Source organism: Camelina sativa, chromosome 6, assembly GCF_030686135.1.
Source record: "Camelina sativa cultivar CO46 ecotype springtype chromosome 6, ASM3068613v1".
In the NCBI taxonomy this organism is placed as follows: domain Eukaryota; kingdom Viridiplantae; phylum Streptophyta; class Magnoliopsida; order Brassicales; family Brassicaceae; genus Camelina; species Camelina sativa.
In genome coordinates this window covers 21,560,161-21,582,647 of record NC_141885.1, presented here as the reverse complement: position 1 = coordinate 21,582,647, position 22,487 = coordinate 21,560,161, and the positions used below count along the sequence as shown (strand labels likewise).

General features: G+C 36.8%; 4 protein-coding genes and 1 pseudogene across 5 annotated transcripts; 4 read left to right on the top strand and 1 right to left on the bottom strand.

Moving 5' to 3' along the window:
• Positions 1 to 570: 570 nt before the first annotated feature.
• On the top strand, positions 571 to 3,975 carry LOC104792108 (basic leucine zipper 61). Its single transcript, XM_010518157.3, has 4 exons — positions 571 to 2,520; positions 2,705 to 2,795; positions 2,896 to 3,022; positions 3,508 to 3,975. The coding sequence occupies exons 1-4, from the start codon at positions 1,898 to 1,900 to the stop codon at positions 3,654 to 3,656; spliced, it is 990 nt and encodes a 329-aa protein (XP_010516459.1). The 5' UTR covers positions 571 to 1,897; the 3' UTR covers positions 3,657 to 3,975.
• Positions 3,976 to 5,275: 1,300 nt separating this feature from the next.
• Positions 5,276 to 8,357, bottom strand: LOC104792107 (uncharacterized). The gene is made up of 2 exons (XM_087454340.1): positions 5,814 to 8,357; positions 5,276 to 5,447 (listed from the first exon to the last, which is right to left on the bottom strand). Exon 1 carries the CDS (start codon positions 8,214 to 8,216, stop codon positions 5,826 to 5,828), a length of 2,391 nt encoding a protein of 796 aa, XP_087310466.1. The 5' UTR covers positions 8,217 to 8,357; the 3' UTR covers positions 5,276 to 5,447; positions 5,814 to 5,825.
• Positions 8,358 to 8,477: 120 nt separating this feature from the next.
• LOC104792105 (PLASMODESMATA CALLOSE-BINDING PROTEIN 5-like) lies at positions 8,478 to 9,749 on the top strand. Its single transcript, XM_010518155.3, has 3 exons — positions 8,478 to 8,991; positions 9,132 to 9,159; positions 9,357 to 9,749. Exons 1-3 carry the CDS (start codon positions 8,658 to 8,660, stop codon positions 9,505 to 9,507), a joined length of 513 nt encoding a protein of 170 aa, XP_010516457.2. The 5' UTR covers positions 8,478 to 8,657; the 3' UTR covers positions 9,508 to 9,749.
• Positions 9,750 to 15,541: 5,792 nt separating this feature from the next.
• On the top strand, positions 15,542 to 17,489 carry LOC104792104 (dirigent protein 17). 2 transcript variants are annotated; one of them, XR_015559740.1, is made up of 3 exons: positions 15,542 to 15,738; positions 16,088 to 16,610; positions 17,004 to 17,489. XR_015559740.1 is itself a non-coding variant. In XM_010518154.3 (2 exons), the coding sequence occupies exon 2, from the start codon at positions 16,100 to 16,102 to the stop codon at positions 16,535 to 16,537; it is 438 nt and encodes a 145-aa protein (XP_010516456.1). In that variant the 5' UTR covers positions 15,600 to 15,738; positions 16,088 to 16,099; the 3' UTR covers positions 16,538 to 16,802. The 2 variants fall into 2 exon arrangements, 1 of the variants encoding a protein (XP_010516456.1); XM_010518154.3 differs by lacking the exon at positions 17,004 to 17,489 and having other exon boundaries at positions 15,600 to 15,738; positions 16,088 to 16,802.
• Positions 17,490 to 20,677: 3,188 nt separating this feature from the next.
• LOC104792103 (dirigent protein 21 pseudogene) lies at positions 20,678 to 21,426 on the top strand (annotated as a pseudogene).
• Positions 21,427 to 22,487: the final 1,061 nt, after the last annotated feature.

The window sequence follows — 22,487 nt, the reverse complement described above, 5'->3', positions numbered from 1 at the left end:
CGGGCTTGTTGTAGAAATTTTGTAGTTTGGTCTTATGTAGAAATTAAAGAGAATATTCTTAGAGTACTATGTTAGAGGACCACCATTGATGTTTGGATTGTTTGGAGTAAAAAGTGTATTAAAAACATTTAAATTGAATTGTATGTATCATATGAATAGTGAAACAATAGACAGTTTGAACGAACCATTGAAAAACTTAGAACTAGGAAATGATTTCATAACCTTTATTTTTTCTTCTAGCTAGATGCATACAATTTTGTTTTAACAACTTATATTAATTTTAATACATACATACTATTGTAGCAATCTCATTTTAACCTAAACAAGTTCTTATTTACATTTTTTTTTCGTTCTCATTAGGCATCTATATTATAAAAGTTTATATTTTATATTTTCCTTTTTCATACGAAATTTCGATCCAATAAATGATCTTCTGTTTTATAAACAAATAATCAAATGGATTGGCCTACATGGGGCTTTGGTTTGGGGACAAAGCAAAAAATAGAGAGGGAGAGGTCTCACAAGTCACAAAAATATTATACAAAATAAAAACAAAGCACATGTTCTGACACATGAACATGGTTCCTTCTTCACTTCTCCTTTTCTTTCAACAGCTCATTTCTCTCTATCTCTCCACTCTTCCACTACTCTCAGCCTCCCACTAAATTCATTCTTCTCTCTTATATTTTATAATGCTTTTCCCCCTTAAAATTAGCATTGCACTGTCACAAATTTCTACATATATGTTACAACTTACAACTGATGATTGGTTTTCTTGTTATTTGATTGTTTATTATAGTATAGAGGGAGTTAATTCTTTGATTGTTTATAGGGTTTGTTTATATATACACAAGCTTCTATATATAAACTAAATTGTACATGTGAAGGACAGAAAGAGAAGTGTATTAATTGTATTGGACTATTCTTCTTTGTCATTTGATAAAGTGGCCACTCTTATGCATTCAACTCATTAATGTCCATACACACTGTGTTATATAACCTTATAAGCAGTTAGGTGTAATTGTGAGTTAAACTAAGTGATAATAGAAAGCTGTACGTGTTTATAATATAATGACTCAAATGATAACATTTTAATGATATATATATATGTTCAATCTTAAAATGTCAGAAAGTAAACTTACAAGTGTAGTCTTCAACCGGTTCGTGGTATACACATAGTATTTACATTAAATTCATATGATATTTCCAGTAGCATTAGGCCAAGTGTCAGCTCGTCGGACGGCCAGAAAACAAAGCGGAGGAAATGATCAAACGGCGGAGAAAGGAGGAGAGAAGAGCGGGGGCATGTGGAAGAGAGAAACATAAGAATGTTTCCAAAAGATTAATATAATAATATCGCACATACAGTATATACATTGTTTTAATAGAGAAAAAGAAAAGTCTCTAAACCTAATAATTTAGCGAAAACAAATCAAGGGGAGGAGGGGTTCACTAAGAGCACGTGCTGCCTGATTCTCCATTTTGCTCATCTTAAAGCTTTTCTCTTCTCTTTTTTTTTTTCTTCTTCCGAAACAGCTGTTTCATAGCTGTCCGATCTCTCTCTACCCCCATGTGACCCACTCTGATCGAATCCATTTATATAATTTATTGAGCTTTTTTTTCCCTATATTATAAAATTTTATCTTATCTCATGCATCCCTCTCTCTATATCTCTTACTTCTGTTTTGTTGTATAACTACTCTTTGTTATACATAGCCATTTTAGTTACTCTGGTTTGTTTCTCATCCCTTCTCTCTCTCTCTCTCTCTCTCTCTCTAATGGTTCTTCCTCCTGTGTTTTAAAACTTTGACGATCTAAATTCTCTTCTTGATCCTTTCGTTTCTTTTTTTTTTCTTCAATTCTTGATTATAAAAGTGTGCCATTAAATCTCTCATTAATGGCACAACTCCCTCCAAAAATCCCAACCATGACGACGCCAAATTGGCCTGACTTCTCCTCCCAGAAACTACCTTCCATCGCCGCAACCGCAGCAGCCGCAGCAACGGCCGGACCGCAGCAACAAAACCCTTCGTGGATGGATGAGTTTCTTGACTTCTCAGCGACTCGCCGTGGTACACACCGTCGTTCAATCAGCGACTCCATCGCTTTCCTCGAACCACCTTCCTCCGGCGTCGGAAACCACCACTTCGACAGGTTCGACGACGAGCAATTCATGTCCATGTTCAACGACGACGCACATAACAACCACAATCATCACCATCACAACAACAACAACCTCAACGGCAATGTGGGTGCTACACGTTCCTCCTCCAACACCTCTACGCCGTCAGACCACAATAGCCTAAGCGACGATGACAACAAAGAAGCACCACCGTCCGATCATGATCATAACATGGACAATAACATAACCAACCAAAACAACACCGCCGGAAACAATTACAACGAATCAGACGAGGTCCAAAGCCAGTGCAAGACGGAGCCACAGGATGGTCCGTCGGCGAATCAAAACTCCGGTGGAAGCTCCGGTAACCGGATTCACGATCCTAAAAGGGTAAAAAGGTAATTTAATATTCTTATTTACTATTTCCATTAACCCCCCAAGGAAGGTCATGCATGCACGTACAGTTATAACTAATAATCTGATAAAATTCGATATACCGTTTTTTATAAAAATAGTTATCAAAAAAAGTGTCACATCGATAAAATCTAAATTTTGTGTTTTTTTCGCTGAATTTTTCTACAGAATTTTAGCAAATAGGCAATCAGCACAGAGGTCAAGGGTGAGGAAACTGCAATACATATCAGAGCTGGAACGAAGCGTTACTTCATTGCAGGTAAAGTTTTTACACACAATTGGATATATATGATTTCTAGTAATCAAAATTAAAATTAAAATACTGATTAACAAATCATTTAAATTGTGAAAAATTAAAGACTGAAGTGTCAGTGTTATCGCCAAGAGTTGCGTTTTTGGATCACCAGCGATTGCTTCTCAACGTCGACAATAGCGCTATCAAACAACGAATTGCAGCTTTAGCCCAGGATAAGATTTTCAAAGACGGTAATTTCCTATTTCTTTTACTTCTAATTCTTCTGAATATATTTGCCATATCAAATTTTAGAATCATTTTCATTTTACTATTACTGTTATCATTTTCACTCCATGTATTTAATACTCACTGACAATATATATAGGCTCGACCAATAATTATTCTTTAGGAATATATAACTATACAAGGAAGTACTTGCAATGCATGCTTTCATGATTCATATACTTACAAAAAATTCATGAATTATATATAGTTTTGGTAGGTATTCTAATATTTTTAAAAGGTAATTATTTTCATAATTTGGGTCTAGCTTGTGATCATCAATCAAATGATCAGTAGAATAGTCTGATTACTAAGCTAGAACAACTGTCCATGTGTGCTCATATGACGACATAAGTATGTATATTAAAATGAAACATGTGACACTGTGACTACTCATTGCATGTTAATTAGGCCTATATTGACAGTAGTAGTTGTGAATTTTAATATTTTACAGCTCATCAAGAAGCTTTGAAGAGAGAAATAGAGAGACTTCGACAAGTATATCATCAACAAAGCATCAAGAAGATGGAGAATAATGTTTCCGATCAATCTCCGGCCGATATCAAACCGTCCGTTGAGAAAGAGCAGCTCCTCAATGTCTAAAGCTGTTCTATCATTTAAGATCTTTATCTCTTCATGGCGAAAAGATTCTTGACTATAAAACCTCTTTGTGTCAAGAAATTAATTTATCAAAGAAGAAGACTTTTTATTTTTATTTTGATCTAATCACATTTTTTTAAGTTGTGATGAATTTGCTTTTGGTGTATCTGATTATTTTTTTTCTTATGGAGTGGGAGGGGGGAAAGTGGGAATGATATGTAAAAAGAATTTAGCTGATTTGTTGTTTATTCAATTTTTTTGTTGGAGTGTCTAAGCATTGTGTACTAATTGGTATTTTCCCCAAATATTTGTTTTTCCATCATTTTATTGTCAAATTTAGAGATATTGAATAGTCCCACTTTTACATGGTTCAAATTTTTAATGTGTACCATCCATCCATGATCCATAGAAAAAAATATATATAACAATGAATGCTTCGATTAGATTGACAAAAAGAACAATGTTTTGGAACCATGAAATGTTTACACACATAGTTTCAAGATTTATATTTGAAGTGACTGAAAGCGATTTCTCTTTCCTTAAAAACTCCAACGAAATTATATTTCGTTGTTCGGAAATATCAATTAATTATGATGATTTAAATAATCAGTCTTTTTATTTTCTTTTCAAAAACAAAAGTGAAAATGTAAGATGTTTACTAGCCAATGTAGCCATTTCCTTACGTAGGGACCGGACATGTAGATGATGTCATATAGAATCTAGATGGTATCTACTATATACAGTTAACAGAAACACGTCACAAATATTATTATAAGTTGCTGAATTACAGACCATAAACAAAAAAGGATTAATGAGTTTATGTTTTTTTTTTATGAATCAAAAACCCTTTACGAGAAATTAGGGTCAAAGTGGGTCAAAATCTGAAAATGTGGGGTGAAAAAGGGTAAAAAGGGAGAACGTGGAGACATCTGAAAGCTAAGCTGTAAGTTCACGTGCTATGTTCCTTTGGCTGGACCACTACGGTCTTGCTACATGATTGGCTTTGTTTCCTCCACTTTACATTTTTTTTTCTTTTTTTTTCTAATAATGTTTATCAAAACAATTTATATTTTTTAGTTTGTTTTGAAAGTTGAACGAGACGGTCAAAGTAAAAAAATGGGGAAACGAATAAAAGTTACAGACGAAAGCTACAAAGTAGCACTAGCAAGGTTAATTTAAAAGAATAATTTTTTGAGGATAAGCTTAAGAGAGGAAAAAAAAAAAAAAAGAGACAATAGGTTAGTGGTCTTGTGTTGGCCCTATTGGGAAATGTATGAAAGCGAGATATTGTCAGTTTCAGTGTTTTTAACTTATGTCAGTGCCAATACCTATTCGATCCTCTCATTGAGCCTTACATAGACCTTTCTACTAGTCTATATAGATAAATATTTTTTTCTTGTGGGAGAACAAACTACAACACAACAATTAGAGCTCGATATGTACAGAACCAATACCAAACTACAGTATATCAGACCAAACCAGACCATTCGCCCAAAAGTCTACACTAAATCAGTTTGACCTCGATTATGTATACTACGAACTGGACACGCACACCGAAACACTGGGGAGTCTCCAAGTTGTTCATCACAGTATGTTAACCAAAACTCAAAGATGATTGAATGTTTACTGCTAATTAAGACTTGGCATTGATCACAACCGTTGGTTTACATTTCCTAAGAGAAGATAAAAGAAGAGATTAGATTCGATCATCATTGTCTATCATACAATATGAGGATGCTAAATTGATGTTTGTTCAAAAGAGCTTCTTCAAAAGCTTCACCGATTTGCATAAACCTACAATATTGAGACAACAAATCAGCTATATAGTAACTAAAAAGTTGTATATAATTCAATAAGCCATACTGGAGAAAGAAGAAGATAATCAAGTAGGTGGATATTAATCAGGGATGACTCTGGAGTTAAACAATGAGAGAACGTTTTGAGATATTTAGAATCTTAAGCATATATGCTCATCTACTAAATCCGTTTTACTTTATTGTGTGTCTTACTGCTCATCTAATATACTCAAGACTTCACGAGCAAATTCAAGATTCCTCTATAATGACTATAGGGAGAGGATACATCGTTCTGATAACCAATTCAACAAAAAAGGGCAAAGATATGCTGGAAGTTTTGGTAAAGGAGTAACGTATTACGTACCTTGAGAGCATCTTAAGTTTCTTCTGTAGCAGCAGACACTTCAGCTGTCTCATGATTCTTGCAATCCGAAACTGTTTCTTCTGTAACAGCACCCACTTCAGATGTCTCATTCTTCTTGCTTTCCGAAACTGTTTCTCTCAAAATCTTCGCTTCATTTTCAATCTCGATGAGTTTCTCGTTTTGCGATTCTACTGTTTCCCTGAGTTCTTCAAATTTTTTAAGCCAGCGACTTTCAAACTCCTCAATCTGTCTCTTTGCTAGAGCTCGTGTTATCCTGTCTTCCTCTTCTTGCTTCAATCTCAGCTTTTCAATTTCAGTAGTGCTCAACACCAAACCTCCCGAACCTTTAAAATCCTTGTAGACCGGTTTATCATCGCGCAAAGGGCAATGTTTTCTGTGCTCTCTTGATGCCTTTTTTGTTACTTTCAAAGCCTTTCGATAACCCTCTACTACACTTGTCATCATACGAAGCTCACTCTCAAGCTTGTAGATCATCATATCTTTCCTCTGTTGCTCCTCAAACTTGGTTCTTTCCAATTCCTGAATCATAGCTGCCTTGCTTTGGAGTTCATTCATCAGATACTGGTGGTGCATAACAGATTGTTCACGCTCTCTCTCTTTTTCAGCAAATGACAACCTAGCTTTTTCATTCCAATATGCAATCTGATCAAACATCACCTCACCTGAGGGTGGTTTATCATCCCAAGAGGGTTCTTCGGTCCTCAACCTCTTATTGCCGGGGTTATGAGAGTGATAAGTAATATCGTTCTCGTGTTCAACCTCCCTCCTGTTATTGCCATTCCCAAACAGAGAAGAACTACCTGAACCCATAGCCATATGCATGTCAACCCTAGAACCAAGGAAATCACCACCAATCGAATTGCCATGAATTTGTAACCCGGAGTTATAACCTAATGGAGATGCATCTCCCAACATGAGGTTATCTTGGCCAACTCCATGAAGGGAAACACCATTTGGAAAAAAAGGAAAACCCCCATCATGCTTTTCTTTATCTTCCTCAGCTTCCTCTTCGCCAACATCTTCAATTGGTTCATCTTCACCCATTTCCATGGATCCTTCCATATGATCCTCTTCGTCTTCCTCCCTAGCACTACTAAGATTGCAACGGCGAAGGAAATGAGAACCAGCATGAGTGTCTTCATTCCATGCCCACCTTTGATCCACTTCTTTCTTATTCTCCTCAACATCCATAGGCTGTCCTTCAACAGGACCTCTCTCCTCCTCAGACACCATTTCTGACACAGTATCTTGCCCAAGATTCAATTTGATCATATGTTCGTCCACATACTTGTCTTCTTTTGAGTCGGTGGCACCATCATCCCTTCCTGATCCTGCAGCACCAACATGTTCCTCCTTAACCTCCAAACAATCTTCTTTCGGCGATTTCACCAAAAAATCAACCTCCTTTACATCATCATCATCGTCATCATCCTCATCCAGCTTAGATGTTTCCCTTAGTAAATCTTCTTTCTGTGTTTTGATCAACAGCTGGAGATGAGAAGCAAAAAAACAATCGCCGAGCAGAGGCTCAGCTTTCAGTTCTTTCTCGACCATTAACCAGAGCAATTTAGGCCAATCTAACTTTTCCAAATGCTTTTGCTTTATATCCCTAGCCCAGTCAACTACCTCTACAGGCATAATCCACATATCATCTCTTTGCAGTAGAACCCAAGTTGAAAGAAGCTCATCAATAAACCTTACTGACTCATCGCTTTCAAGAAGTTGTCTCTCCTCCTCCGTGATATCAAGCTCTTTCTTCTTAGGCAATTTCAAGGCACGAGCCAAATCAGCACGGCTGACATTAATCCTTAGCCCGTTCACATAGCTGCATCTACCCTCTGAGTTATAATACGCGACAAGGTTCGCCACTAGATCTTGACGGATGTTTTGATCAAACTCCAAATGCACAAAATCCCACAGACCTAACAACTTCAATAGCTTCTCGTGCCGAGCAAAATCTAGGGTTTTACATGGCACGAAAGCAATCGGCTTCAAAGTTTTCAAAAGTACCTCAAACTTATCCCTCGCTCTCTCCTGCTGTTTTCGTTTCTTCTGATTCACTTTCTTCCGCTTCGGCGGCCCACCTCCGCGGCGGTTATTAGAAGAGCTAACGGTTAGCGGCGCGTCCATATCGTCTTCTTCGTTCCTGCTTTCCTCAATCGACGCTTCTAATTGCTGATCCCTGGCTTCAGACTCCTCCGGATCCTGCAAACTCTTCTGCGTTTCTTCGTCCTGTGTTGAATCTAGATTTAGGGCTTTGTCGGCGACGGGACTCGCATTATCCAACGAAACACTTCCTTGCTCTCCTACTACTAAACTCGGTTTCTCGATTAAACTAGGGTTCCCAGAAAGAGCATCTGGATCTGACGGAGAAGAAGCCATAGAGAAGAGCTGATTCTTTCCTCGGAAATGCTTAAACTCGAGTCAGTCAATTACACGGTCGCGACGATGACATTAAGAAAAAGAAAAATAAAAAAAAAACTTTCTCAACTCAATCAACCAATCACAAAAAGACACGTCACCAATCCGAGCACTTAATTTACATTCGCTAATATTAATGTCTCACTTACCTCCTTTTCAATGGGCCGAATGAGAGGCCCAACCCAACTAAACGCTTAAATCCAAAAAAAAACTCGAATCTTTGACGAAAAAAAAAACACAATAATTGTCTCGTTGACTCTTCGTATTCGTCACTCACACTGTTAGATCTCTCTCTCTCTTCCATCTTCTCCGATACCTTTAACGGTAACTTTCTAAATCAGCGGTTACGGAAAAAAAAAAAAAAGAAAAAAAACCCACAAAACCTTCTTCGCGATACTCGTTATGACTCTCTCTCGTCTCTCTCTGGTCGCTGCGACGGCGGCGATGTTAATGGTGGTTGCGACTGCGCAGATCGGAGGTCAAGTGTTGCAAGTGGAGTTATGGTGCGTAGCGAAGAACAACGCGGAAGATTCTTCGCTACAGACTGCGATTGAGTGGGCTTGTGGTCAAGGCGGTGCCGATTGTGGTCCGATTCAGCAAGGTGGACCTTGTAACGACCCGACGGATGTTCAGAAAATGGCGTCGTTCGTTTTCAATAATTACTATCTGAAGAACGGTGAGGCTGATGAGGCTTGCAATTTCAACAATAACGCTGCTCTTACTTCAGTCAATCCCAGTAAGTTTAAAAGCCTTTCTTCTAATATATTTTTAGTGTCAAAGTGTGGAATCAGGGTTATATAATGATGATCTCTCGTTTTTGAAATTCGAGTTTTAGATTCAGATTTGATACATTTGTGTGTGTGTGTGTGTTTTCAGGTCAGGGAACTTGCAAATACCCTTCGAGGTAATCAATTTCAAACTATCTTGAGCAATTTGGTGATTTGAATTGTATTTGGTTCTTAGATTGTTTAAAATAAATGAAATGGATGATGTCTCTGTGTTGCCTTTGGTCACTGATGATTCACATCTCTCTATAACTGATCTCATTTTGTTCTGTATTGTTATGTAACTCAACAATACTCTCATGATGATGGTGTGCAGTAAGGGAGGAGAGAACAATGGTCGAGTAGCGGATGACACTTCGATAACAGATATGAGCCGAGGTGGCAGACCGGTTTCCAGGAGTTGGATCTTGACCTTCATCTGTTTCGGCAGCTTATTGACGATGACACGAATCATTCACCATCTTTAGAGGCTCTCACACGCATGAGGAGGATACTATTTTGATCTCTCCCAGTTCACTCACCTTTGAAGTCATAAGCCTAATTAGCATTTTTGATTTTTTTTTTTTTTTAATCCATATGCCACTGTTAGTGATTCAAAATGTTCTGATTGCTTCTATGGGAATTTGTAGTGATATTTCCTTTTGTCAATGAACATATAATGATGCTATGTCATCAACCATAATCGGTTATATATGCTTAATGATCTCAATTTTATGCATAGAAATTCGATTGAAGATCAGTTAAGACATCAAGAAAGAAAAAAACACAACAATGCAAATTAATGTTGAAAACGCAAATAGAAACAAGCCTGATGATGACAGTAAAATGTAGACACAGAGTGTGCTTAAACAGATTTTCAGGTTTGAACAAACTTAAGCAACAAGAGAGGGACAAAAATTTCCACTTGATGCATTAGTTAGTTTATCAGGAAAAGAACTCTACCTGGAGCTTGTGAGCTCTGGGAAGCATTAGCAGATCCGTGGCAAGTTGCAGCCTTGCTTTTTCATCTTTTTCCCAAGCAAGCAGAGACTTTGAGCAGCTTAAGACATGGGAATTTCTCCAGGAAAGGTTCCATTTGCTTAAACACTTGTATGTATACCTTTAGCATTAATATCAAGATGAAGATGATCCAAGACACCACTACTCAGCACATTACTTATCCAAAACGGCTTCGTCGAATCAGTCCCCTCACTCAGATATTTGCACGTGATGTTGGCAGATGACCATTGCGGAGAGAGCTTCGGTATCCGTATGAGTTTCCCTCTTGACGCAGAGGAGAGCATCCGGTTAAGTCGGAATCTTACTTTGCAGAACTGTTCTTGTTGCAGAACTAAAGAAGATTAAGTGATGAATAAAAGAACTGTTCAAATAAATAAATAAAGGCTAGTAGTAGTAGTGGCAAGCATCATCCAGAGTTTAAGTTGTCCGCGTTGCCAAACAAGAACGTGTCTGGCTTAATCTCCAGAGTGAAGTTTGATTCGTTCGTGTTCAAGTTTGCATCTGATTCTCGTGTATCCGTTATATGAATGATTCGTCTTAGTTTCACCATGTTACATCGGTTCTGAAACCTATAAAACGGATGAGTGATTCAGCTAATGTTTTGAATCTTGACTTCTGCTTGTGGTCAATCTGTTAGCTTTCTTTCTTGCAGAAGAAAAAAAGATGGAGAACACTGGGAGCATTAATTGGTCTTTCATTCAAAAAAAAAAAAAAAAAAAATTGCCCAGTACCCCTATTAATTAATCCTAATTATATCTATGTCATTACAGACTTAAATAAAAATTCATTAAATAAATGAAACTATTTGTAGTCATTTAATTTGAAACTATATTACACTTCTTTAAAAAAAAAAAAATTCTTTTAAAATAATTAATTAGTATTCATGTTTTATTAAAATAAATTTCATACAAATTTTTTCAGCACGTTAAAATTATTATTTACTTTCAAATATTTTACGGGTGAAACATATTTTTATATAAAATAAACGTAAATTTAAATAAAACAAAATTCTTTTATTTTACACAAATAAATATCAAATCCCAAATAATAAATTTATTTGAATTGATTTATCCGCACTATGTGCGGGTTGTTACTTGTTATCTAGTTGTTCAATTAAACCTGTTGTTTTTGCTCTATCATCATCGTTAGTCGCCCTTCTTTCTGCTTTTTGTGCTTTGCGGAATTCTTTTCCAATACCATGATTTAGAATTTTGTGGTAGTCTTTTATACTCTGAAAAAGTTGGCACAAGATAAACAGATCAGGGAAACCATCACGAACCACTATTCTACCAAATCAGACTATTCAAAGAGAAGAGCAAACCACTGTTAACCTCTCCTCAACTTCTTTCATTTTTTTTTCCTTGGTTTCATCGCGTACTTTTCCATACCATTTCAACATCGTGTCTTGAAAGTGAAAACAACCAAATCCTAAAAAAAAATAGTAAAGTTTGTTGACTTGGTCATTTTTTGTTTCTGCTTGTGGTCAACATCGTGTCGTTTTAATCCCAAAATTTTGTTTGACTTTTCGATAAAATAGTAAAGTTTTGTTGACTTGGTCATTGCACGCCGTTAAGTTTCCGTTAACAATCTCCGTTTAGTCGATAAACGATAATATATACAAGTTTTATTATGTTTTTGATTTCAAATTTTTTTGAATATTGTTAATACTTTTCTTTTATTATATATTATATAGCTTCATTATGATTGTAAAATTTGTTATGTAAACGAAACACATATAAACTCTGAATTACCACAATAATAATTAATTTATCAATAACTTCTATATGTCGTCCAATGTAAAGATTTAAAACCCCATATAAAAAAAAAGCTTGAATAACCCAACATTAAAATTGTAAACTTTTAAATCACAAGCACACCTTTTAAATTCACTATTTTAATTATGATTTTCTGATTTTTTTTCTTTGAATATTTGTTTATACTTTTCCCTGAATTATAGTATTATATAGCTTTGGATTTCTTTACATTATGGTTGTAAATTTTGTTATGTAAACGAAACACTGTTGTATAAACTCCGAATTACCACAATAAAAATTAATTTTATTAGTAAACTTCTATATATGGCGTCTAATGTAAAAGATTAAAAACCCCATATAAAAAAAAAGCTTGAATAACCCAACATAAAAATTGTAAACTTTTAAATCACAACCACACCTTTTTAAATTCACTATTTTAATTGATACTTGCCTTGATCCAAGATGGGTAAACCAGAAAAATGTTGAGGAGCAAGTATAGTCGTCATCGGAGAGATTGAAAAATTGTAAAAGAGATGAACTCTTTCTGCATCTAAGTTCTATCAAGCCTCTCTGACTACTTTGCTTTGAAGGAAGGACTACCAAGCAGGAACCACTATAATAGACAGACACTTCTCATGACCAACTGCTTTTCTACATTTTTTTTTTATAAAGCCTTTTTGCATAACGCAACCTGAATCTCCTCGCCATCATTTAATGTCCTTGTACTACTAGCATTCAGTTTCAGAATACTCTAGCAAACAATTAATGGAGCTTCTTCTTGATCTCTGCTTACAGGAGGAGGCTTCTTCTCGCTCGCTATATAGCCTATATAAATCAAGATGATGCCAAGCAAACCTAGCTTGTTACTGAAACAAATGAATTGTCCCTACTCCCCCTAAAAGACCCAAAGACAAGGCACATTCTTTCCAACTGTCAGCAATTGTCACTATACCAGCTACTTCACATTTTTGGAGAAGCCACTATCCGTTTCATTGGTAACTATATATGCATATGTATCAATCCGTTTCAGTTCAGTAGAAAGATCTCGCAGGATACCTTGAAAAAGTTCGAGAGCTGATAGGTGTGTCCTGCCGTAATCAGTCTTGTTGAGAAGCTCTTTTCAGCGAGCTTAACACACGATATTCATCCTTACATCCAATCATGCCAACAACAACATTCAAAACAAGGTACAAGTCATATATTACATACTATTCACTATACTGTAGTATGTCCTTGTGTAGGTCAAATTCAACCCATAAGTCCTCAGTAGTTACTCATACTGTAGTATGGTGATACATTGAGAAGCAAAAAAAGAAAGATGGCAGAAGCATAAACATCTCTAGTGCTTTTCTAATGCCACAGACGACCTCCCCAATGACCCTGATATATGATACAAACACACATGGTTCTCAATAACGAACGCATATGTACCTTGTCTAACTGATCTCTTCTTGCACCCGGCGAGCCAAGAAACCCAGTCTGATCTCCTCTACAAGCATCAAAACTTTAAAAAAACCATACACACATATACTCGGATCGGATGCCTTAAATGTTCAAAAATTCGAAGTATATATTGCAACTCCACAAATAGTAGAAAACAAACTTGGCATATACAGATGGAAGATTTTGGGAAAATTCAACAAACCATTATCATAATTAATTAGATATGTAACTCTTTTGTCTGTAGCTAGATAAAATAGAGAGATACAGAAAAAAAAAAAAAAAAAAAAAAAAAACAACAACAACAACTTAATACTAGTAATAATACTAAAAGAAGAGACAACAATGCCTCGTCTTTTGGGTTGTGACATCTCGTCGACGCTGCAAAGCCTGCAAAGCTTCAATCTCTGTTTTCTTGAGATTTTCCAAAGAAAGCACCTGTTTCACAAAAAATGCAACATTAGTTGGGTTAGCAGCAGCCCACATCACTGTCACTGTAAAGATAAAAAAAAATGCCTAGGGGGAAATTAACAGAACAAGAAAGCCTCACTCGTTTAAGAGCAGACTGCCGCATGTCCGTGAATATTTTTGCACCCTCTTCAGCCATCTTCTTCAATTCCAAATGTGCTGATGGAGTTACAAGAAGAACATTAGTAGAGTTAAAAAACCAAACAAACAAACATATATATATATATATATATATATGTGGTCATAATAACAGTTCAAGGTAAAAGAAGAAAAGATTTGGTCGTACTCGATTTGAAATCGGGAACAGCCTCGTCGACTTTGCGAGCATTCTCAATCTCTGTAGCCGCCTCTTCCAGGTAATATTGCTCACTTTGTGCAACGCTGGCAAGCACCTGAGATGAACAAACAATGAGAAAGCAAAATAATCTCTTTGCCACTTAAACAAAAAAAAAAACACAATTGTCGCTCAAGTAAGAAGAAGACGCAGTGAAGAAGAATCTAATCACACACATCGTTTAACGAATCTATTCGTTTTTGATAAAATTTAATCACACCAAGGGGCATTAAGACAAATGATAATGGCGAAGAAGTTGGGTTAATACTGAGGTTTATGTTACCCACGAGGTACTTGATTGAAAATCTCAGATGCAGATTTCTGTGGACAGATTGTTAAGTACTATGGACTAATATTTTAAAGCATTTCTTATGTTCCTCAGATTGACAGAATTGTTCGTGTTGTCTTCAAGAATGCTCGGAAACGGCGTTTTGGGTTTGCAGGGTGATTCTCTTATAGAGAAATTCTCCCTCAAGTGTAAAACTGGTGTGGATCATGTGGATGTGTAATGTGTTGGCGCGTGGTGCTTCGAAGGGACTTTGGCAAAACTATGAGCAAGTTTTGTTCCTTGTAGACGTTATTGGGAAATCAACTTGTTATACAGAGACTCACACACCATGAGTTCGACATTGCAACTCAATGACTTCTTGTAGAGTTCGATCATCGAGCTATGTTGGACCAAGAAATGCTGGAACAGTGATTTCTGTCTCCTTCAAGCACGGAAAGTAGTCCAAGAAATGCTTGATGATCTTCATCTCTCTCATTGTTCCTCTAAACCCTTCAATCTCTAATCTCTTCAGTGGACAAGATGAGCAGGGACAACCTTTGCAGTCACAAACATCCTCGCATGTTGTATCTGGCACACAGTCCGAAAGATCTTGAAAGTAGGGCCATATGGCTAAGGGGATTCATATTATGAACTCTACTTTTCTACAAGTTAAGAAAATAAGTTGTGTTCAATACTTCAATGCCTAAGAGTTTCTAGATGTGGACTGTTATTTAGGAGAACTGGTACTGCTTGCCATCGACTCTTACACCTCCTCAAAACATAACGTTTGAGGTTGTTGAATACCGGCATCGGCATCGACGCAGAGCATAATAATAGAGAAAACATCTGAAATCAGAGAAAACCCAACTAGACATTTTGTAATCACATACTAGGCCAAAGAGAAACAGCATCCCCATCATCTTCTAAGCAATCATTATTTGGGACTCTTAGCTTGTTCGATATTATCATTAGTGACTATCAGATTGATTCGAGCCTCAAATAGATTACTAAAAAATTAGCTAATAGATAGTCTTTTGCAACACAATCAGAGATCCAGTGTAAGAGAAGTAAACAAAGACTTGGGGTATCAAATGAACAAACACTGGAATCTATTTTAGGGTCTTGATGGCTACACTTGACACGGTCTCATTCGAGTCACACAATACAATTAGTGCATTTCTAATTTATATTAGGGTGATCAAATAAATAAAAAGGCTAGTACTAGTAGTAGTGGTGGCAAGCAAAAATGGATTAGTAATGCTGAGTGGATCCATCCAGAGTTAAGTTGTCCGCGTTGCCAAACAAGAGAACGTGTCTGGCTTAATCTCTTAAAAGCTCCCGCCTCGCCTCCCTTCGCCGCCGTACACTCGACGGACTACGAACGACGGTGGCCAAAATCTCTCGCCCGTAAATATCTATCTCCACCTGTTTACTGGTGAGTGAGCCTCTTCTCTTCTTTCGATTCGTCGTTTTTTATTGGTATAAAACTGGAATCGCCTCGCCGATTGCTGGGGAATTTAGGGTTTGTGCTAAGAATCGAATGTTCAAATGTTCGAGGAGAAGACAATTTCATCACCATAGTATAAGATTTAGAGATCGATTCGTTCGTTTTCAAGTTTGTATCTGATTCTCGTGTATCCGTTTTATGAATGATTCGCCTTTAAATTTGCTTCATCGGTCCTGAAACCTACAGAAACTGTGAAAGATGCACTTGGTTCAACAGATGAGTGATTCAGCTGATGTTTTGAATCTTAACTTAACTCTGTGAGCTTTCTTTCTTGCAGAAGAAAAAAAAGATGGAGAACACTGGGAGCATTAAGCAAGAAGCACCACCGTCTCTTCCTCCAGGGATCTTCGAGATACCTGGAGAGCCTGCTGTTGTTATCAATGGTGTACCTGATGAACCTCAAACAGATTGTATGGTTGCCAAAGACGAACCAATATCATCATCATCAAGTGGCACTGTTGGAAGCGGCGAATGGCTCGAGGGTAGACAAGTTCGCAAGTTTTTCTTGGGTCATTACTATTCTGGTGTGGTGACAAAGTTCGACAAACAATCTGGTTGGTACAGAGTTGAGTATGAAGATGGGGATTCTGAAGATCTTGACTGGTCTGAGCTTGAAGAAGTACTTCTACCTTTGGATGTTACTGCCCCTTTGAGGTCAATCTCGTTGCAGATCATCAAGAATCGACATATGCGGGCCCAATCTTATGGATACGCGCCACAGCGCTAGACCAAGAACTTCAACACGAAAGCGTTTGCTTGTTGTTGCTCAGAGGTGAATATGGTGAAGCAGGAACAAAGAGGTTGTTACACTCTCTTATTATGCCTTATAGAAGTATCATCGCTTGGAATACATTAGCAGACTATAGTGGAATCATGGAAGAGTAGATACAATTAGAGATATGAAACGTTTTTTTGTTCGATTATCTCAATGCTAGACCAATTATAGCAGATGAATACTAACGTTTCGTTTTAAATAGTCATATTTTTCAAAATATCCCCAACTTCCCCTATTTCCTCCTATACAACATTGTACCTCTGTGTCTTGGTTCTTTTCAAAAAAAAAAAAAAAAAAAAAAAGCATTCAGAACAAAACCTTTTTTTTTTTTTTTTTGGGTCCAACCATAAAAGCATTCTTTTCAATTTGTTTTCTTGTTTGTGGTCACTTAACTTCTTTTTTTTTTTTTTTAATTTAGATACCCTCAAAGCAAAAGTGAGGAATAGGGCTAGCTAACAAGTAAACAAGAGACTATAACCTTTAAACGAAGACTACGTCCACATTAATGGAGGTCTGTTTTTAGCACGAGAAAAATATGTTATCTAAACATTTTGTGGTTCTGCTTCGGCTGGAGACACAATTACCCTGCAGCCTCACGAGAAGGAGAAGGGTATAGTTGGTGGAGCTAAACCACCACTTTCAAAGGTTACCAAATGAAAATACTAAGTTGGAATTGTGAGGGATTGGAGAATAAAGCTACTATTGGGTATCTTAGGGACTTGTGGGGGAAGCATAAACCAGATTTCTTGTTTTTGTCTGAAACACGACAACCTTTTTCTGTTTTAGAGTCTTTTGTTGGTCATTTTGGTTATTCTACTTTAAAAACTGTTGAACCAATTGGATGTAGTGGTGGTTTGGCATTATTCTACAATAATAATAATAATAGTAATGTTTCTTTCTTATTCGAATCAAACAGACTTATTGATGTGGAACTTCATTATAAAGGCACAACCATTTTTTTGACATTTGTTTATGGAGATCCGGTTCCAAAGAACCGGGATGGAGTATGGGAACGGTTAACCCGTATTGGGTTGGATAGAGATAGTCCATGGTTTCTAATTGGTGATTTCAATGAGTTAAAAGGGAACCATGAGAAGAGGGGTGGGAAATTGCGTTCTGCCTCTTCTTTTGTTCCTTTTAATACAATGATTCGCCATTGTGGGTTACTTGAGTTTCCGGCTTTGGGTGATACTCTTTCGTGGAGGGGATGGAGGGACAAGAAGCCGATACGGTGTCGGCTGGACCGTGCTTTCGCAAATGAACAGTGGCATGATTTGTTTACTGATTCTTTCACGGAATATTTACCCAGGATCGCGTCGGACCATATGCCAGTTTTAGCGGTCCTCGAGGACAAAGTTCGCCGCGGAAAAAGCAGCTTTCGCTTTGACCGTCGGTGGCTCGATAAGGATGGTCTGTTTCGAGCTATTTCGTCGGGGTGGGATGTGAGCACCGGTTCTGTGTCTCCCACTCTAGTGGACAAAATCACTACTTGTGGACAGGCCATTTCTCAATGGCGGAAAGCTCAGGTACCGTCCGGACGGGAGACAATTGAAGATTTGAAAAATAAGTTAGCGATAGCTCAAGAGGATGATGGTACTTCAGTTGAGGAGATCTCGGAACTTACTTGGCGATTACGGGAGGCGTATCGGGATGAGGAGGTATATTGGTATCAGAAAAGTCGGAGTCGGTGGATGAGATTCGAGGATAGTAATACCAGTTATTTCCATGCTCAGACGAAGCAGCGACGGATCCAGAACCGAATAGTTGGCCTTTTTGATCAACATGGTATTTGGTCGAATGAGGAACGTGCGATACAAACTACGGCAGTGTCGTATTTTCAGGAGCTTTTCACTAAATCCTTCGGATTTTGAGGATAAGCTAGCTGAGATTGGTACATTAGTGAGTCAGGCCACAAATGATTCTTTAACTCGGGAAGTTATTGAGACGGAGATTAAACAAGCACTCTTTATGATGCACCCGGATAAGGCCCCGGACCCGGATGGTATGACGACATTATTTTACCAGAAAGCTTGGAACACGATTAAAGCGGATTTGGTCTTATTGGTTAACTCTTTTCTCCAGGAAGGGGTCTTTGATAAACGATTGAATGAGACAAATATTTGCCTTATTCCGAAGGTGGATAAACCAACCAAGATGTCCGAGTTACGTCCGATCAGTTTATGCAATGTTGGGTATAAAATTATTTCCAAGGTTTTATGTCAAGGACTTCGTACTTTCCTTTCAGAACTGGTTTCCGAAACACAGTCGGCGTTTGTGGCTGGGCATTATATCTCGGATAATATCTTAATAGCACAGGAAATATTTCATGGCCTCCGTACTAACATCAGACAGATGCCAATCATCGGAGGTACAGGAGCTTTCAGGTTCGGAAGAGGATATGCACAGGCCAAGACTTTTGTGTACAATACTACCAGCGGAAATGATGTGGTCGTGTACAATGTCTATGTTTGGCATTAACTATTGGCATTTTTTTAATGCGTTTCACCACTTTTTGTTGAACATCAGATGAAATAATTCAAACAAATATCCTGTGGGATAAATGGTTTCTGTTGTTGTTGTTTTTGTTGTGTAACTGATATTGCTATTTTCGTGTAATGTATTGTGAGTGTTATAAAAATTGGCAGTTTATGACTTTATGTGATGAACTCTTCAGGATATTGTTTTCTAATCGCAAAATGGTCCATCTAAAATAATATTATATTGGTAAATGGTAATTAACATTTTTAATGTTTTGCTTAAAACATTACTATTATGGATTTGAATAGCTGCAACTGTTAGGATAGACACATTTATTTGTGGATTAGATTGTTTTTTATTTACTATTTATCAAATATATTTTGTAGTGGTGTAATCCAATATAAATAGATTAAGTATAAATCGTTTTTTCTACAAATAGATTCGCTTTGACTCAGTTATTCGAATCTTACGTGTTATATAATAAGTCTCGTTGTGACACTTTATTACTAAGAATAACAATATTATAACCTTTGAATGTTTACTGGTGCGACTTTTGAGGTAACCTTATGTATCTCACAGTCCCTCTGATGTCAAAACTCTGTGGATCAACAAGGAAGGAACGACGTACAGCACACACGCCCAGAAACGTGGGCGCACGCCAAAACGCGAGAGAGTGAAAATGGTGTGAGGTTGGAGAAAAAGGTTACAACTTTATGCCTCGAAATTGGAAACGCTTGTCTAGTCTTTTTGAAAATCTCATCACTTGAAATAAATTCTAGACGACTAGTAAAACAGTGTAGTACTAAAATCATGGAATAGTAGGTAGAAACACAAGATATTTTACGTGTTTATACAATACGACGACAACAAACGTGTCTGTGACTTTCTTTACTTTAGATAAAGTCATAAAAATTTGTCCAAAACAAAAGATAAAAGCCATACAACATATCTCTATCTTCTCTCTTTTTTGGTAATAAAAGCACTTTTTTCAATTTGTTTTCTTATGCTCACTTAATAATTATAATCTTCAAACAAAGATAACAAACTTATGCCTCAAAATGAGTGAAAATGGTGAAGTAAGAAGAAAAAAAAGTTACAACCATAATTTAAAGATTTTAAAGACTATTCAAGTGTTTACAAAATTATATGCCTCTAAATTATAAACACTTGAATAGTTATTAAAGTCTCATCAATTGAAATATACTAGACGACTAGTAAAACATTGTACTACTAGATCATGTTTGTAAAAATTACCATTTATCATCTATATAAATTCTTTTTTGATGAAAAAAGAAGAAGATCATGAATGGTAATATTTAAAATCGTTGTATTTTCTTAAGATGTAGTAACAAACGTGTTTCTGACTTTTGCTATTTAATTTAGTTTTATTATGTCATAAAACATATCTCTCTTATCTTTAAACTTGTAACCTTCCTTTTTCTCTATTATTTTGGAAAAGCGATACTTGTAACCTTTAAACGAAGATTATGTCCACATCAATGGAGGCTATGGAGCACGTCGTCTCGCTACTTGCTAGCTGTAGTACACCAAGCAAATCGATTATCTAAAAAATTTGTCCTATAATCAATAATTCCGTTTTGTGTATAAAGTATGCCATCACTTCCACATAACAACATCACATTTTTCACACATATCCTGAAAGATAAGTTGAATCTCTCAAGCAATAACAACCATCTTCCCCATGGCTAGCCTTCTTCTTTCTCTGTTCTCGGCTCTTCTTCTGGCCTCCACCATTACAGGATCCGAAGCTTTTTCAACAACAGTGAAGAAACCATATCCAGGACATAAACTAGAGAAGCTAACCCACCTCCACTTCTACTTACACGACATTGTCACCGGAGACAAACCAACCTCCGTCGTAGTCGCTACAGGTCCCACCACAAACTCCTCGGCAACCGCTTTTGGTATTGTTTCAGTTATTGACGACATATTGACGGTGGGAGCTGAAATAACGTCAGGGGAAGTTGGGAGAGCGCAAGGAATGTTTGCATCGACCGGCCAGAACGAGTTTAGTCTGCTTATGGTTTTTAACTTTGTTTTCAGGACGGGTAAATTTACCGGCAGTACCATCTCATTGTATGGCCGGAATCCGATAATGTCGAAGGTGAGAGAGATGCCGATCATCGGAGGAACGGGAGCTTTCAGGTTCGGAAAAGGATATGCACAGGCCAAAACTTTTACGCTCAATTTTACGAGCAGAAATGCTGTGATCGAGTATAATGTCTATATATGGCATTAACTGTTGACTTCTTAATTTGGTGCTTTCCCATGTTTACGTGAAAAGATGAAAGTTTTAGTTTGAAGTTGAACACATAAAGAAATAAAAAAGTTGGTGGAATAAATGTTTTATTCTTTCTGTTTTTAATCGATATTGTGTTTTTTTTCATGTTATTTTCTTGTAAGAAATTATGGTACCGAGAAATAATTTGACGAAATGTAAACACATTATATTTGGTATAGAATCGCATGAAGTAGTGATGAAACAAGTCTTGAGATAATTGAAAGGTACAACTACTCTTAGTCTGTCTTATGAAAGATCGATTTTGATACCTAAGTTGGTTGGTTACACACAATGTTGATCCTGATTATGGGAAAAGTACTTCAGGGCACATCTTCTATTTTAGAGAGAGTCCAATTACTTGGTGTTCATAAAAACAAGATGTTGTAACTATGTCTTTGTGTGAAGCAGAGTTTGTTGAAGGAACTGAAGCATTAAAACAAGCAATTTGGTTGCAGGATTTGTTATTTGAGCTTACAAGATCTTCAAGTGAGAAAATAACTATTCGAATTGACAATCAATCGGCCATTGCTCTCACCAGGGATCCAGTTTTCCATGGTAGAAGCAAGCATATACACAGACGTTATCACTTTATAAGAGATTGTGTTAAAAGTGCACAAATAGAAGTATAGCATGTTTCGGGAAGTAAGCAAAAGACGGACATTCTTACAAAGGCTTTGGGAACATTCAAGTTTAGAGAAATGAGGGAGCTAATGGGAGTACAAGATCTAGCAAAATTGGATGGAGAGATTGTTGGAGTAAGCTTGAAGAAAGATTAAAATACAAGTTATCCTAATCCTACCGAAATATGGACTTAGGATTAGTCCATTTGATAATATATTAAGTTGCCTATTTGATTTAGAAAGCTCAACAGTAGAATCTAGAGTGTTTAACTCTTAAAAACATTGGTGGGCTCATGTTCTTTAACTTCATTTGCATTTATTGTATTGATAAATATCTTTTATCTTTAATGATGATTGGACTTGACATAACCTCAGAACTATACACATCAACACACATAAGTTCTTCGATTATCGAACTAATTAAACAAATATTTATGTTCTTCGATTTTTTTGCTACTGTTGGTGCGGGTTTTAGCACCCACGACATACCGATCTAAACCGA

Coding starts and splice junctions, on each gene's coding strand:
- LOC104792108 (XM_010518157.3), top strand. CDS start 1,898: ATGGCACAACTCCCTCCAAAAATCCCAACCATGACGACGCCAAATTGG. Junction 2,796..2,895: donor GAAGCGTTACTTCATTGCAG/GTAAAGTTTTTA, acceptor GAAAAATTAAAG/ACTGAAGTGTCAGTGTTATC. Junction 3,023..3,507: donor GGATAAGATTTTCAAAGACG/GTAATTTCCTAT, acceptor AATATTTTACAG/CTCATCAAGAAGCTTTGAAG.
- LOC104792104 (XM_010518154.3), top strand. CDS start 16,100: ATGGAGAACACTGGGAGCATTAAGCAAGAAGCACCACCGTCTCTTCCT.
- LOC104792107 (XM_087454340.1), bottom strand. CDS start 8,216: ATGGCTTCTTCTCCGTCAGATCCAGATGCTCTTTCTGGGAACCCTAGT.
- LOC104792105 (XM_010518155.3), top strand. CDS start 8,658: ATGACTCTCTCTCGTCTCTCTCTGGTCGCTGCGACGGCGGCGATGTTA. Junction 8,992..9,131: donor TCTTACTTCAGTCAATCCCA/GTAAGTTTAAAA, acceptor GTGTGTTTTCAG/GTCAGGGAACTTGCAAATAC. Junction 9,160..9,356: donor ACTTGCAAATACCCTTCGAG/GTAATCAATTTC, acceptor GATGGTGTGCAG/TAAGGGAGGAGAGAACAATG.